The 16,184-nt window shown below is 31.6% G+C and overlaps 1 protein-coding gene across 1 annotated transcript in view; it reads right to left on the bottom strand.

The window, feature by feature from the left end:
- Nucleotides 1–1,447: 1,447 nt before the first annotated feature.
- The window catches only part of LOC139498491 (transcription factor HIVEP3-like), a 34,971-nt gene continuing 20,234 nt past the window's right edge, over nt 1,448–16,184 (bottom strand). The window contains exons 6-11 of the mRNA XM_071286895.1: nt 11,375–11,424; nt 10,953–11,048; nt 9,864–9,943; nt 7,568–9,016; nt 6,846–6,953; nt 1,448–5,380 (exon numbers count right to left, since the gene is read on the bottom strand). Of these exons, the coding sequence (XP_071142996.1) occupies nt 4,895–5,380; nt 6,846–6,953; nt 7,568–9,016; nt 9,864–9,943; nt 10,953–11,048; nt 11,375–11,424 (2,269 nt within the window). The 3' untranslated portion in view covers nt 1,448–4,894. The remainder of the gene's footprint in view (nt 5,381–6,845; nt 6,954–7,567; nt 9,017–9,863; nt 9,944–10,952; nt 11,049–11,374; nt 11,425–16,184) is intronic.

Consider the following 16,184-nt stretch of genomic DNA (forward strand, 5'->3'; position numbering starts at 1 on the left):
TTGGATCCTGATTTGGATCAACTTGAAAACTGGGCCCATAATTAAAAATTTAAGTATATTTTTAGATTCAGCATATCAAAGAACCCAAAGAATTAAATTTTTGTTAAAATCTAACTTAGTTTAATTTTGGACCGTTTGGACCTTTATGTAGACCAATTTGAAAACAGGACCAAAATTTAAGAATCTACATACACAGTTATTTTCAACATATCAAAGAACCCCAATTATTTAATTTTTGATGAAATCATACAAAGTTTAATTTTGGACCCTTTGGGCCCCTTATTCCTAAACTGTTAGGACCAAAACTCCAAAAATCAATCTCAACCTTTCTTTTATGGTTGAAAAAAATTTCATAGATTTCTATTTACTTATACTAAAGGTTTGGTGCAAAAACCAAGAAAAATGCTTTTTTGGGCCCCTTTTTGGTCCCTAATTCCTAAACTGTTGGGACCTCAATTCCCAAAATCAATCCCAACCTGGCTTTTGTGGTCATATACCTTGTGTTTAAATTTCATTGATTTCTATTAACTTATACTAAAGTTATTGTGCAAAAACCAAGAATAATGCTTATTTGGGCCCTTTTTTGGCCCCTAATTCCTAAACTGTTGGAACCAAAACTCCCAAAATCAATCCCAACCTTCCTTTTGTGGTCATAAACCTTGTGTCAAAATTTTCTATTTACTTAAACTAAAGTTATAGTGCGAAAACCAAAAGTATTCGGACGACACCAACGTGATACCAATATACGACCAATAAATTTTCAATTTTTGCGGTCGTATAATGACACCAACAAAATTCAAACTTAATCTTTATTTTCAAATTTTGTGATAATAAGTATTGTGAAAATTTTCATAATATTTGGTTGAGGCAAAATAAATTTAATACTGACAACAACCAATTTCCCTGATGTACACAAAATTTACAGACTGACGAGGGTAAAACTAAATGCTCCTTGGAAAGAGGGTGTTTCCAAGACAGAGGCTTCCATAAAGTTACCCTTACAAACCATCCCCATTGTGTACCTCCAATTCTATAGACAATCATTGATTTTGTATTTACATTGTATCATAGATCAAATTTATTTGTTCAGAGTATGTTCACTTATGTTAATATGTCTTTTGATTGAGTCAAATACTTTTCGTTTGTTGATGTGGTTTCTTGTTTTTTATATAGATTAGACCTTTGGTTTTCCCATTGGAATGGTTTTACACTAGTTATTTTTGGGGCCCTTTATAGCTTGCTGTTCCTTGTGAGCCAATTAAGGCTCCGTGTAGGTGATCATACTTTGACAGTTTGACCTCTAATGGATTACTTTTATAAATAGTGACTTGGATGGAGAGTTGTCTCATAAGCACTCATACTACATCTTCTTATATCTATGTAGTTATCAACTTCACAAGACATCTGCTCCAGTGCATCAACAAGAACTAGTAACAAAAACAACATACACTGTAGTGATGAATTTAATATAAATAACAACAATGTAACAAGCTGCAACAAACAAACAAAATAGTATACTCATAATTCAGCACTTAATGCCTTGCACATACATATTCTCATTAAATAATATGGTATTTTAACAAGGGAGATAATAGAACAATGGTATCTAAATAAGGGAGACAATTCAATGTTAGAATTGTTTAAATGAACTTTTATATATAATAAAGTGAGGTTATGCAAAATATTTATTGATGTATTAAAAAATAATTAATTCTGCAAATTTGTTCACTTATTTTATCATGGTGAAAGATATTCTTAAACCAAAACTGAATCGTTTTTTTAAATTTAAAAAATTCAACATTTGATTCTGTAATTTAATATTGTTTAATATACATTTGATTTTTGGATGAATTTGGTCCAAAAATGTACCATCCCCTTTTTATCTGAATAGACAAATGTGTAAAATATAATATCTACGATTAAATTACAACCTTTGTGAACCTGATTGGCACGAAAAAACAATAAAAATTCCAGACAATACCTTTCAGTTAATATAACTACAAAGTGGAGTTAATACAATGTTACATAAGTTATAAATTAACTCCCTTTATAAATTTGCATAGTTTATAAATTATCTCCCTTCATAAGGTTACACAGGGGAGATAATAAGTTATTAATCAGGGTAGATAACTGTCTGCTTTAATATTTAGGAATATTACATTGCTACAAACCAGAAATAAAAGCGACAGTAGCACTAGCACTTCTCGATGGATCCATAGGTGGATGGGGAGAGGGAAATGATAGCACATAGAATTCAAATATACAGAGATCGATCATCCATTCATTAAATTGATGTATTTTTATAACTAAACATTGTTTACTTGATAATTTAGCTAACAAATTAACTGTGTGTGGTGAATTTTGTAAAACTAGTAAAGTAATAAGTATTCAAGTTTTGAGGCCTATAAGCTTTTAAACAATTACTTGTATTCCTGCTCAAAGACATTCTAATGTGATTCATGAGAGTTACTTCCCTTATAAATGGATGATAAAATGATTTTGAGTGTTTCACTGAATTCTTCATACATTCTATCAAACCTGGTGCCATGAAAACATTTAATGGCATGATCAAATGAATCTTGTTAGAATGGTTATAATTACCATACAAAGTGAAACTGTCCAACCAACAAAAAAAAAAAACCCAACATAAAGTTTAAATAATGCCTTTTAAAATTGCATATGAGTTCATGTTGTTAGTATTTCAGTTCCAAAACAAATACTTTCAAATTGTATAATTAAGTGAAGATTGCACACAAAAATCTACTCAACAAATAAATAAAAGAAAGCTTGCAGATCATATCATACACATGGAAACAATGAAGAAAATTTGGCACATCTTAAACAAAAAGAAAGTAAAAATTGGTGGACATGGTGGATTGGACATGAAATTTACCCTCAAGATAACATATAATATTTAAGGATACTGTGGTTGGGTTGGGTTGGGTTTGGGGGGGAGGGAGACTCAAACTTGTTGTCAAACTGATATGTACTGTTATTAATACAACATCATACAAAATATCATTGATATATTACAGGTAGTTCTTATCAAACCAACCCAAGGCCAAAACAAAATAACAATTATTGCCTACGATAATGTTATCAATGCTGGAAAAGCTATACTTTTGTCAGGCAAGACAAAAATCAAACATTGCAATGAAATCTTGTACTTGTATGTACAAAGGGAGATAATTCAAACTTTAAATATTACTTTGACAATGACATCATTTATATTTATTACCAATGTTATTTCAACTGATCGGGCGGGGCTTAAGTTTTAATTTGCATAAGGACAGTCTATTAGAAGATGTGTGTCATAAGGATGATTGCTGTTTTAATTATTACTGATTTCTAATCGCCTATGATGTGAAATAAATAGAGTAATATTAAGAATGTATACTATATTGATACACCATGCATAATTAATGTTATTTTCTTGACAAATATGATTGTACAAAGATTGTTTGCATTCACATAATTTTGAAACTGGAGTATTTGAGTATATAAATTTCTTGAAATTTAATAGGTAGCTATAGGATTTATAGAATGGTTTGCTCAATGCTTTGTGTATATATCAAAAATGGTGATAAAATCTAGTAAAATGATAATATCATGCCAACCTTATGATGTATATGTTTGGGACATAGAAAAATAAAAATCTACACACAAACAGGTTAATTTGTGGTTTTATGCTCTAAACCATCCTATCCTGTGCTGAAAAAAGAGATATTATTCTGTATTTATTTGCACACTTTTTTGTCCTAAGGTCATATCTAATCTTTATTGTCTACTACCTTTTCCTAATCAAGTAGTTACTGTAAATTAAGGCGGTACCTAACACTACAGGGAGATAACTCTGTAAAATCAGCTTAACGTTTTGATTACACTGTGTTGTAAAGGGAATATTAAGCTTCTCAATGATCAAAATCAGTGTTTTTCAAACTGCTATATAACCAGTGTAATTTTTCTGATAAAATGGTTGGTTCAAATTTTTGAAATTTTTATATTTTTGTAAAAGGGTCAAAGTAAATACTTTGTCAAAATTTTAAGAAAATCAAACGAGCCAAATTAATTTTAGTTAAAGTGTTGGGTACCACCTTAAGAAGTTATTGCAATTTTGTCACTTAAGTTTTTTGCAATTTTGAGAAAAGTCCGGTTTATTTCATATAAAAAACCTTGTCTTCGATGTCAGACAGATCCATACACTTACATACAAGTGTGGTTCAATCTAAGAGCAATCAAAATACTTCTACATAAGTTATTATTCTTAAACTAGAAAAATGCTTGTTTCAGGCCCCTTTAGACCCCTAATTACTGAACGGTTAGGACCATCAACCCCCAAATCAATCTCAACCTTCCTTTTGTGGTATTTGTGACCTCACACACACCCACAAATACAGTTAGCTAGGGTACATACTCATTTTTGTGATGATGTAAACACAATGACTTCCTCAATCTGATGTATTTTTATACTTTGTTGAATATCAGTGATTATCAATAATATAGTGATGAAATTAAGGGAAAATAAAATGTATTTTAATAATTTTAGAATTAATGCTTGAAAATCAGGTGTGTACTATCACAATTTCCTCTACACAGTGGGTTATTTTATATGAAAGAAAATGAATTTGAAGTATATAAAAGTCCAGAAATTAAAACTTGTCATTTGACAAAAAATTCAGCAAGAAGTTTTTAATGATTTCTCAAGGGTTTTTAAAGAATATTTTTTTAACATTCAGTCTCTAAGTCTAATAATTTTAAGGATTTCAATGCTAAATATGAATCCTAATTTTTCTTAAATAAAGAATTTTTATCAATATAAAGTACAGTAAAAATCAACATGATTAAGGTTCGAAGCCATCTTTTCTGGAATGTAAAGAGTAAAGAATGGTGCCCTTTATTTATCCTTTGAATTTTCTGTTTTCAGCAATGAATTATCACATGTATATTTTGATTCCAAATTTTGTTCAAATTCCGGTAGACTCTTCATGTCTGTTTTAGAAGTGGTCACAAGAGAAACTGTCGTCTGCTGTGTGTGTTCAGTTATAGCACTTGAAGAAGAGGCAACCACACTGGGATCATCAGTGTGTTTGTCCAAGTCTGACTCCATGGGAGTCGAATAATCTTTTCCTGAATCTGATTCAGTAACATCATTAACTTCTGTTTCCATGGAAACAAAATCTTCCTTTTTCCTCGCCTCACTTTCTGTTGAGTCAGAAAGTGTTTCCATGGGAAAAGCTTTTTCACTTGTGTCATCTTTTGAACCTGACTTTGTTACCATAGGAACAGTCTGCTGCTGGTTCAAATGTTGATCGATATGTTGTTTTAGAACATCAGAATGTGCAAATGTTTTACCACATAAACCACACACATATGGCGTTGCCTGTCAATCAAGGAAAGAAAAGATACATGTTTATAGTGATATTAAACAAAACTTGATCCGCTTTAATGCCATTAATAAATTTTATTATAAATTCATTAAAAAAAAAATTTGTATTGTGTTTAGGCATAAGGCAAAAAATTTGGCATTAAATAGGCACTCCAATAGAAAATTGTATCATGAAGATAACATCAAAAACAAAATATTCTTAGCCTGAAAATTTGTTTCTTTGAAAAAAATCATCAAAAAAGTTAGATTTAAGGCTATTTGAAATTTCCTGATGTTTTGTCAAAGGGGTACACATATTCACCATTTTTAAACATCTACTTAACACCAGATAACTGCAGCTTTAGTTATCAAAAGTACCAGGATTATAATTTTATACGCCAGACGCGCGTTTCGTCTATATAAGACTCATCAGTGACGCTCAGATCAAAATAGTTCAAAAAGCCAAATAAATACAAAGTTGAAGAGCATTGAGGACCCAAAATTCCAAAAAGTTGTGCCAAATACGGCTAAGGTAATCTACTCCTGGGGGTAAGAAAATCCTTAGTTAACAATATTTATCAAATCAATTTCATTTTAGATGAATAGCAGACATTTCAAATTTAGGGCAATCAGTCAAAGAATTACTAAGAAATACTTCTTTGAAATCATTTTTTAATTCAGGAAATTGGCTGAAAATCATTGTCTGTTTTTCAGTCCTTTGCGGTAAGTGCCGAAATTTTGTCTTAGTTTAATAAATAATCATACTTGTTATAGTAACATAATTTACCGGCATATTTCTTCCATTTCACCCATTCTTTGAAGTTTTTACACCTCAAAATCATAAAATGGCCAAATTGTGTCCCCGTCGAATATGAGTGCACCACTCTACCCTTCTTATGAATTTGCATGCTTTTGTTAAAAAGTTAAAGAGTTTTCTTATGCAGCTTGCAAAGAGAAGCATGAACACCATTCAAGATAAAAGGTGTATACATTGCATTGAAGACCTGTTGGTGACCTTCTGCTGTTGTCTGCTCTATGGTCGGGTTGTTGTCTCTTTGGCACATTCCCCATTTCCATTCTCAATTTTATCTCATTCTAACAGTCTTTTTTTCTTTTTAAGATATTTTAAGGTGGATAGAGGTAATAAAAATTCAAAAATAGTGTGATTTTCAATTTTTCTTCAATTTTAGTTGATTAAAGAGATGTTTGTCAGACAAAGTGACATATCTCAACTCTATATTGGTTAGAACTGCATATTTTTTTCACTCTCTTTGTTATCTTTGATAGTAGCTTCATTGGCAATCCCACCACATCTCCTTAATTTTATAATGTATGAGTTAATTTTAAAGTTTGTATGCAAGGTTTCAAGTTTGGAATTATTTTGGCCAAAACATTCACTAATATAAACAGAAATCAGTTTTCGAAATGGTCATCTGGATAAAATTTGTACAAATGGTAGTTTTTTTAACATTTATCTTACCTGTGCATGAGACTGTAAGTGAGTTTTCAGTGACTGTGCGTTTGTGAACCCTGCATCACAATATTCACACACATAAGGTCGTAGTTCAGCATGAATTATCAAATGATTCTGAAAAATATAGTTTGTTTAATGCTTCATCAATAACTTAGAGTCTCCATGAGAAATAAAACCTTTTTTTTATAACAGGGATAACAAAAAAAATCATAATATGAAATTGTTTGTTTTTGTGTAATGATATTGTATTTTAATTACGCTATTTTAAATATTAGTTTGCTGTATTTTCTTTACACAAAATTCAATTATACACCTTTACTGACATGTGTACAATCTCCTGGCTAATCAGAGCCATATTTTTTTTACAATTGCTTGATTTTGTTATCAATACCTGCACAGAAAGTTCTTGTTCAGTATTTTCCTTTAAAAAGTAAGTCTATATTCTGTATATCATCTTTGGATTGCATTTGCACATAATAAAATAATCAAAGAATGTGATTGTGATGTATGCCTCATTATATGCAGCTAAGATCTTTTAAGTTTTGAGTGTCCTATAAATTTTTAGTGGAATGTTGTTTAAGTTGCAATTATACCAGATATCCTTTTTCCATTTTTATTAAAAAATATAGAAACCACCTGTCCACTTCAAAGGGGGAGGGGGGTGGTACAAGCCAGAATTGTTGACCTTCCTAAATCATGATTAAAATTATTTTTTCATTGAGAATTACCTTCAGATGTTCCAAATTAATAAACCCTCTTCTGCAAATCCCACACAGATGTGGTCCATTGTCAGAACTTTCATCTGCTTGACCTTTTGAACTGTCATCCTTGACAGCATCTGTATTATCAATTTCCATTGTTTCCTGTTTCACTTCAACAGCAACTGGTTTACTAGGAGAGAGATCATTTTTGCTTAGCTCTGTGGGTGAAGAAAGAAAATGCTTTCTAGATGTAGGTGTAAGTTTTCCACTTTCAATACTAACACTACTTTTCCTACTTGACTGGTACGTTGAACTGGTATCTTCACTTCTGTTTTTCATAAGCTCAAGCAATAAATTCAGAAATAATGCTGAATCAGATGCTTCTAATGTTCCGATGAAATGTTCTAATTTTTGGAATGTACCATGAGGGATTTTACCAAGGTGCTCCCAATTTAAGACATGAGCCCTTGACCTCAGGTGTTTGGCCAAATGACCTTTAACCCTAAAAGCAATATCACAGTCATCACACTTGAATGGTCTTGGATTTGCGGAGGTTGGTATAATGATGGGTTGCTGTAGCATAGTCAAATGGGACTGTGTTTGTTCATGAACTTTAAGTAGATCATTGGACGTAAATCGTAATTTGCACTTTTCACATTTATAATATTGGTCTAAGAAGTGTGTTTTTCTGTGTAAAATTAACTGTTGGTGTTCTTGAAATCTCTTTGAACAGATTTCACATATGAATTTTCCTCCTTTTGAAGACGCAATAAGATTTTGTGATACAGCTTTCTCATGAATTAAATCTGTGTGTGTTTTTACTGTAACTTCTTTGATAAATTCCACATCGTCTGATTCGTCAACTTGATTTTCTGACAATGTTGCATATTTTTCTTCTAAAACTTTTCTATCCTCTTTTCCTACATCACTTTTCATTTTTGATTCTATTTCTTGACTTTTGATTGGCTCACTTTCAATCTCGATTTCATGTTCTATACTTGTTACCAATATCGTTTCATTTGGATTGTTTCCAGGTGATGTTGCCATAACAACAAGCCCATCTTTTGTTATGGTAGCCATATTGGGAAACGGATGACTGAACTGAAATGCTGGAGATTCAATACGAAGTGCTTGTTTTGAATTTCGAACTGCATTTTCAGTCAATTTAAAAAGCTTAGCAAGGTCAAATGACCCCTGTTGTCCCTGCTGTTTTGGTGAAACACCAGGAGTTCTCCTCATTGGAGGCATATATCCACCAAGAGGAACAGTCACAAAAAGATCTTTTGGTCTTTCTGGTTTCTCACTAGATAATTTTTCTGGTAAGTTCTCTTTTGTCTCTGATTTTGAGTCTTTGGATATATTGGATGAATCTGTATTATCTGAGTCAGATAGACTCTTTTTAGATACAGACTCTGGAGAAGGGGAGACAACCATTACATTGCCAACAGGAAGTGAGGCGCTGCTTGGTGGTAAAATCTAAAAATAAATATTGAAACTTTTAAAATGAATAAAACAATTCATCTACTCCAAAAAATTAACAAAAATGTCTTATAAATATGCAAGTTTGCAAGAAAAATTATTGAAAAAAGACATATAAACTGTTGACAGAGATATGTTATGCCTTTGTGTTTTGTTTTTTTTTTTTTTATAATATAATGCAAATGTTGAAATTAAAATGACAGTTCTTTAACATGCAAACTATGCAAAACATTCAGAAACAACATGTCATAGTCTTGACCTATCGACTTTGTCAAGGCAAGTCAGAAGATGTGCCTTATATGTGTGAAGTTTGACAAAAAAAATGTTGGAAAAAATCAAATAAACTGTTAATACAGAGATAAGATTTAATTTGATCATAAAATGCAACTGTTGAAATTAGAATAGCAATACTTTAACATGTAAGCTATGCAAAATATAAGTCATTGAACCAAATAGAAATGAGATATGCCAATGTTAATACAACTACATACCAAATATCAGTGACCTACCACAAGCGGTTCCACATTAACTTACCTAATCACAAGAAAGTACATGTAAACAAAGCAAAAATTTCAAAGTCAATAGACCATGACTTAAAGTGTGGGCCAAACAATCTATGTGGTATTTATATGTGCCAATGATAATTCAACTGCATACCAAATATCATTGACCTTCCACTTGTGGTTCCCTATAAATTGACCTAATCACAAATAAATACATTGTTGACACCCCTGTTGCCAATAGAAACAGCACATATGTCTTTCTTTTTTACTTTGCCAAGGTGAGTCAACAAAACCCCAAATATTTCCTTTACCTCTTTCAAAAAAACTCCCCTGCTTCCTACCTTTGCTTTTTCATTATCCATGGACTCTGAAGTTGATAACTGGACTCTGGGTTCTCCTATCAACCAATATGGCTGCTCAACTGAAATGAAACAATAACATAGTTTATATATTTCCATCTATGTTTCTGTAAAAAAAACAAAAAAAACATACAATTAATCAATTAAAAACAATTACAAAATGAGGATTTACAGGTAGCCTTAAACTATGTCAACACTAGTGTTTCATATCCTCAACATGGAAAGACAACTCTGATTGATTTTGTTATTTTGTGTATGGCCATTTTACTATAATTATTTGCTTCAGTATTGAATAAGATTGAAGAATGTGTTTTGTGTTGATTGCCCTGACATTGATTGCAATAAACAAGTTTAGATGATTTTCATCTGAACTAATTTCAATCATCATTTCAAAGAAAATAAATTCTGTTCATATTGTTTGTCTATGCCATTTTAAAATCTAAAGTAAGCTTTCTTGTATGTTTTTTGTTGCATTGAAGACCCATTGGTGGCTTTCGGCTGTTGTCTGCTCTTTGGTCCGCTTGTTGTCTCTTTGACACATTCCCCATTTTCATTCTTCATTTTATTTGTCATTTGTTTGTTATATTATTCATTGTCATACATGTAAATCTTATGAATAGTTAAACACATCCAAAACATTGTTATATTCAGCAAGAGGAAAAGTTACTTTTATTTTATTACAGATAGACTGAACTGTTGATATCTCCTAATCTGCTGATTTATTAAAACCAGAAAATGCAATGCAATGTTTCATCACAAAACATCATCAAACTGATATGTGAGAGTCTTTCATTGCTGCTTAGGGACGACATCAAAAGTTCAATGTAGGATAAAAAACTTAATTCACATAGTTTTTTTTACTGACACCCCCCCCCCCTCTTAACTTAATTTTGGAAAAATTGATTTACCTATATGGATATAGGTAAAAATCGATTTTGGATTAACAAAACTTGCAGCAATGTTGACCCCCACCCCCAAACTATTTGATTTTAAGTTTTTTATCATACATCGATCTTTTGATGTCGTCCCTTTAAAAGTTCAATTTTATACAATACGGATACATGTATTTACCCTTATCTTGACTGGTTCCTTGACTAGAACTGGATTTCTGCTCAGCTAGTGCTAGCAAACTCTTGGCCACCTCCGACTGCAAACCTTCACTTTTATCTAAAATTTCAAAATAAATAGTTCAATCATACACTTAAAACCTTTTGCCACCTTTATTTCAATGTTTTCCGTAGTTGTTGTATCTTTTGTTTGCTAGCTTATAGCTTGTTTACCGCTTTTTCTTCAACATAAATTATGAAACAAACAAATAAAATTAAAGATCCTTTAGAGTTGGAAGCAAGCAAGAAAATTATTTCACAAATTTTTATAACAGGGTGTTTTATAGCAGACTGTATTGTATGGATTTATCTCCTTGTTGAAGGCCACTTGGTGGATGTATTCATAAATGGCTTGGATAAAGGTTCAACAGCATAACAAAACTGTACCTGAACTACTGGAGTCTTTCCTTGAACTGAATCCATACACTGTGCCTAAACTGAAAAACAAATCAAAAACTTAGTATAATGTTCAAATATAAACAAGAGGCTATCATAACAAAAGCAAACTAGATTTGTATTATTTATTACTGTGGATTCATTATTATTCGTTGGATACCAATTTTCGTGGATTTCGTGGGCACAGTCAAACCACGAAATTGAATATTCAACCAATGATAATTTTTCTATAGGTTTGTATGCAGACTTCAGCAAAACCAAGAAATTTAATATCCACGAATATGCAAGTTTTTCTTAATCCACGAAAATTGGTACCCACGAAAATAAATGAATCCACAGCAGTATCATTTTCCAATCAAGGACCACAACATCAACAGCAAAAGTAAACTTTGCCTCTGTGTTTTTATCAGCACACCTGTAACAATATATCAAAATTAAGTAAGCATTGGTTGAAGACTTTAAGTTAGTAAACAGGAAGTTGATAAAAGATTGACCTGAAAACACATAAAAATGTATACATTTGTAGCATGCTACCATGAAAACACATAAAAATGTCTACATTTGTAGCATGCTACCATGAAACATGAAAAAAGATTTCAGCTCTGATTTGTAGTTTCTGAGAAAAATGTGACAAAATTTATATACATAGCCATTCTTGAAATTTAAAGTATTTTGTAAACAGTAAATTGATTAGCATTTAATGTTATAGCACATTACACAGCACCACATGCTTCCAACAGAATGTAGGACAGAAAGTCACAGGACAAAAAGTCACGGTAAAAAGGCACTGACAAAAAGTCACAGGACAAAAAGTCACAATTAATTTTTTCTGATTATTTTCTTTGAATAAAAAATAATTATTTTTACAAAAACATTTTTGTATTTTTCTTGAAGTATTGAATACTAACCAACTTTGTAAGCAAAATTTATCAAACAAATATCAAAGATGATCAAATAATTGTTAAGAAAACAAAACAATTGTCAAACCAGGTGCTCCGCAGGGCGCAGCTTTATACGACCGCAGAGGTCGAACCCTGAACAGTTGGGGCAAGTATGGACAAAACATTCAAGCGTGATACAGCTCTGAATTTGGATTGTGATCAAATTTTTTACATTACATGGTTTTTTTTTTACACAAAACAATGTCAAGATTTTACAAATCAATTAAAGATTTCTTCTTCAAACTTTTTAAATCTAAAATTAAATAGTTGACACAGCATAGGTTTCTGACACAGAATGAATGTGGTCTAATGAACTTAAAAAGTTTTTTTTTGCCTTTGAGCAATTCACTATGCTGTTGAATATTAATCCTCTCAAAAAAATGTTTGAAGAAATTTTCTTTTTATTTATGAAATCTGAAATGAGAAAAATTTAACCCCCCCCCTTTTTATTTCACATCCCCGTTTCCCTTTTTCCAAAACTGATATCAATTCAAATTTCTAATGGAGTTTGCAACAATAACTCTCTTTTAAATACATCATAAAATATTAAAATGTAAAATAAAGTGCTTGTTATCACTGAATGGTAAAGATTGGTTGGTAGTAAAAGTGAATATACATTGTTTATTGTATAAAACAATAAAAAAAACTTCATCAGAAACATTTTATATTGGCAAATTTCCAATGAAGTTATTTACATAAAGTTATTGGCAAACCAGGTGCTCCGCAGGGCGCAGCTTTATACGACCGCAGAGGTCGAACCCTGAACAGTTGGGGCAAGTATGGACAAAACATTCAAGCGTGATACAGCTCTGAATTTGGATTGTGATCAAATTTTAGACATTACATGGTTTTTTTTACACAAAACAAATGTCAAGATTTTACAAATCAATTAAAGATTTCTTCTTATTTAAATCTAAAATTAAATAGTTGACACAGCATAGGTTTCTGACACAGAATGAATGTGGTCTAATGAACTTAAAAGTTTTTTTTTGCCTTTGAGCAATTCACTATGCTGTTGAATATTAATCCTCTCAAAAAAATGTTTGAAGAAATTTTCTTTTTATTTATGAAATCTGAAATGAGAAAAATTTAACCCCCCCCCTTTTTTCACATCCCCGTTTCCCTTTTTCCAAAACTGATATCAATTCAAATTTCTAATGGAGTTTGCAACAATAACTACTCTTTTAAATACATCATAAAATATTAAAATGTAAAATAAAGTGCTTGTTATCACTGAATGGTAAAGATTGGTTGGTAGTAAAAGTGAATATACATTGTTTATTGTATAAAACAATAAAAAAAACTTCATCAGCAACATTTTATATTGGCAAATTTCCAATGAAGTTATTTACATAAAGTTATTGGCAAATAAAAATAGAAAATGACATCATAGTCATGTCTGGCAAATTTCCAACATACATTATCTAAAACATTTTAGATAAGATAAGGAAAAAAAGCTTCATCAGCAACATTTTATATTGGCAAATTTCCAATGAAGTTATTTACATAAAGTTATTGGCAAATAAAAATAGAAAATGACATCATAGTCATGTCTGGCAAATTTCCAACATATATTATCAACTACTATTCTATACAAAGAAAGATAACTCCAATTGAAAATTAATTGCTAGATATTTCTTGCTATTGTGCAATACTGTGCAATTGAAAATTTCTTGCTATTGCACAATACTTGATATGGAATCCTGATTTGGACCAACTTGAAAACTGGGCCCATAATCAAAAATCAAAGTACATATTTAGATAAAGCATATCAAATAAGCCCAAGAATTTAATTTTTGTTAAAATCAAACTTAGTTTAATTTTGGACCCTTTGGACCTTAATGTAGACCAATTTGAAAACTGGACCAAAAATTAAGAATCTACATACACAGTTAGATTTGGCATATCAAAGAACCCATTTATTCAATTTTAATGAAATCAAACAAAGTTTAATTTTGTGGACCCCCATTTGGACCAACTTGAAAAATAGGCCAATAATTAAAAATCTAAGTACATTTTTAAATTCAGCATATCAAAGAACCCCAAGGATTCAATTTTTGTTAAAATCAAACTAAGTTTAATTTTGGACCCTTTGGACCTTAATGTAGACCAATTTGAAAACGGGATCAAAAATTAAGAATCTACATACATAGTTAGATTCGGCATATCAAAGAACCCCAATTATTCAATTTTTGATGAAATCACACAAAGTTCAATTTTGGACCCTTTGGGCCCCTCATTCCTAAACTGTTAGGACCAAAACTCCCAAAATCAAACCCAACCTTCCTTTTATGGTCATAAACCTTATGTTTAAATTTCATGGATTTCTATTTACTTATACTAAAGTTATGGTGCAAAAACCAAGAATAATGCTTATTTGGGCCCTTTTTTGGCCCTTAATTCTTAAACTGTTGGAACCAAAACTCCCAAAATCAATCCCAACCTTCCTTTTGTGGTCATAAACCTTGTGTCAAAATTTCAAAGATTTCTATTCACTTAAACTAAAGTTATAGTGCCAAAACCAAGAAAATGCTTATTTGGGCCCTTTTTGGCCCCTAATTCCTAAAATGTTGGGACCAAAACTCCCAAAATCAATCCCAACCTTCCTTTTGTGGTCATAAACCTTGTGTAAAAATTTCATTGATTTCTATTCACTTTTACTAAAGTTAGAGTGCGAAAACTAAAAGTATTCGGACGACGACGACGACGAAGACGACGACGCCAACGTGATAGCAATATACGACCAAAAAATTAAAATTTTTGCGGTCGTAAAAAAACTATTTGTGACTTTTTGTCCTATCAAATTTGTGACTTTATGTCCTGTGACTTTTTGTCCTGCGACTTTCTGTCCGTTTACCTTCCAACACACAGAAGGCTGAGAATTGTCGTTCCTAAGAATAACACAATGAGGATCAATGGGATAAGCATGACACAGGATTGCCGATTTTTTGTAAGGGTCACATGTGAAAGTTAAGTTATTGTGTCGTGAAAACGGGAAATGAGGTCCGGCTGGACCCGGGAAATGACAAAAAAAAAATGAGATTTGCTTACTTATATAGCGCAAGCGGGATACGGGAATCTGACAAAACAGTAAGTGGGATCCAGGATCAGAACCCCCAATAAGACCCCCATGAAACTAACAGAGGTAAACAAGAATACCCCCTCCTTAGTTTTCTTGTTTGAATTGTTTTTACATTGTCATTATGGGGCCTTTCAAAGCAGTATCTGTACAGTATGTGTTTTGCTCAATGTTGATGTCAACTGTTGAACTATAATTGTTAACTTAAATGTCATTTAGTCATTGGTAGAGAGTTGTCTCATTGGCAATCATACCATGTCTTCTTCCTACAAATTAATATTCTTCCACTTTCAAATATAACCAGGTGCTCCCAGGGGCGCAGCTTTATACGACCGCAGAGGTCAAACCATATACAGTTGGGGCAAGTATGGACACAACATTCAAGCTTGGTACAGCTCTGAATTTGGATTGTGATCAAATTTTTGACATAATATGAGTTTCTGACACAAAACAAATGTCAAGATCTTACAAATCTATTGTGCAATAGAAGATTTCTTCTTTAAATTTTCATAAATTTGGAATTTGTGAAATTTTTGCAATTAGTCCAAAACCTGACATTCCTTTATACATAATTTACAAGAAGTGTAAGGGAGGTAAATCAGAACATACCCAACAATGTAATGTTAAATGTTTTTGAATTACCTCCCTTACACTGCTTTTAAATTGACTCAATTGTCTATTGACCAGAAAAAACTAGTTTTTCCCCTTTTGCACCAATTCTAAAACAAGTTGAGCAATAACCCCCAATTAACTTACCATCCCTTCATGATATGGAAACTTG

This window comes from Mytilus edulis, chromosome 12, assembly GCF_963676685.1.
Source record: "Mytilus edulis chromosome 12, xbMytEdul2.2, whole genome shotgun sequence".
In the NCBI taxonomy this organism is placed as follows: domain Eukaryota; kingdom Metazoa; phylum Mollusca; class Bivalvia; order Mytilida; family Mytilidae; genus Mytilus; species Mytilus edulis.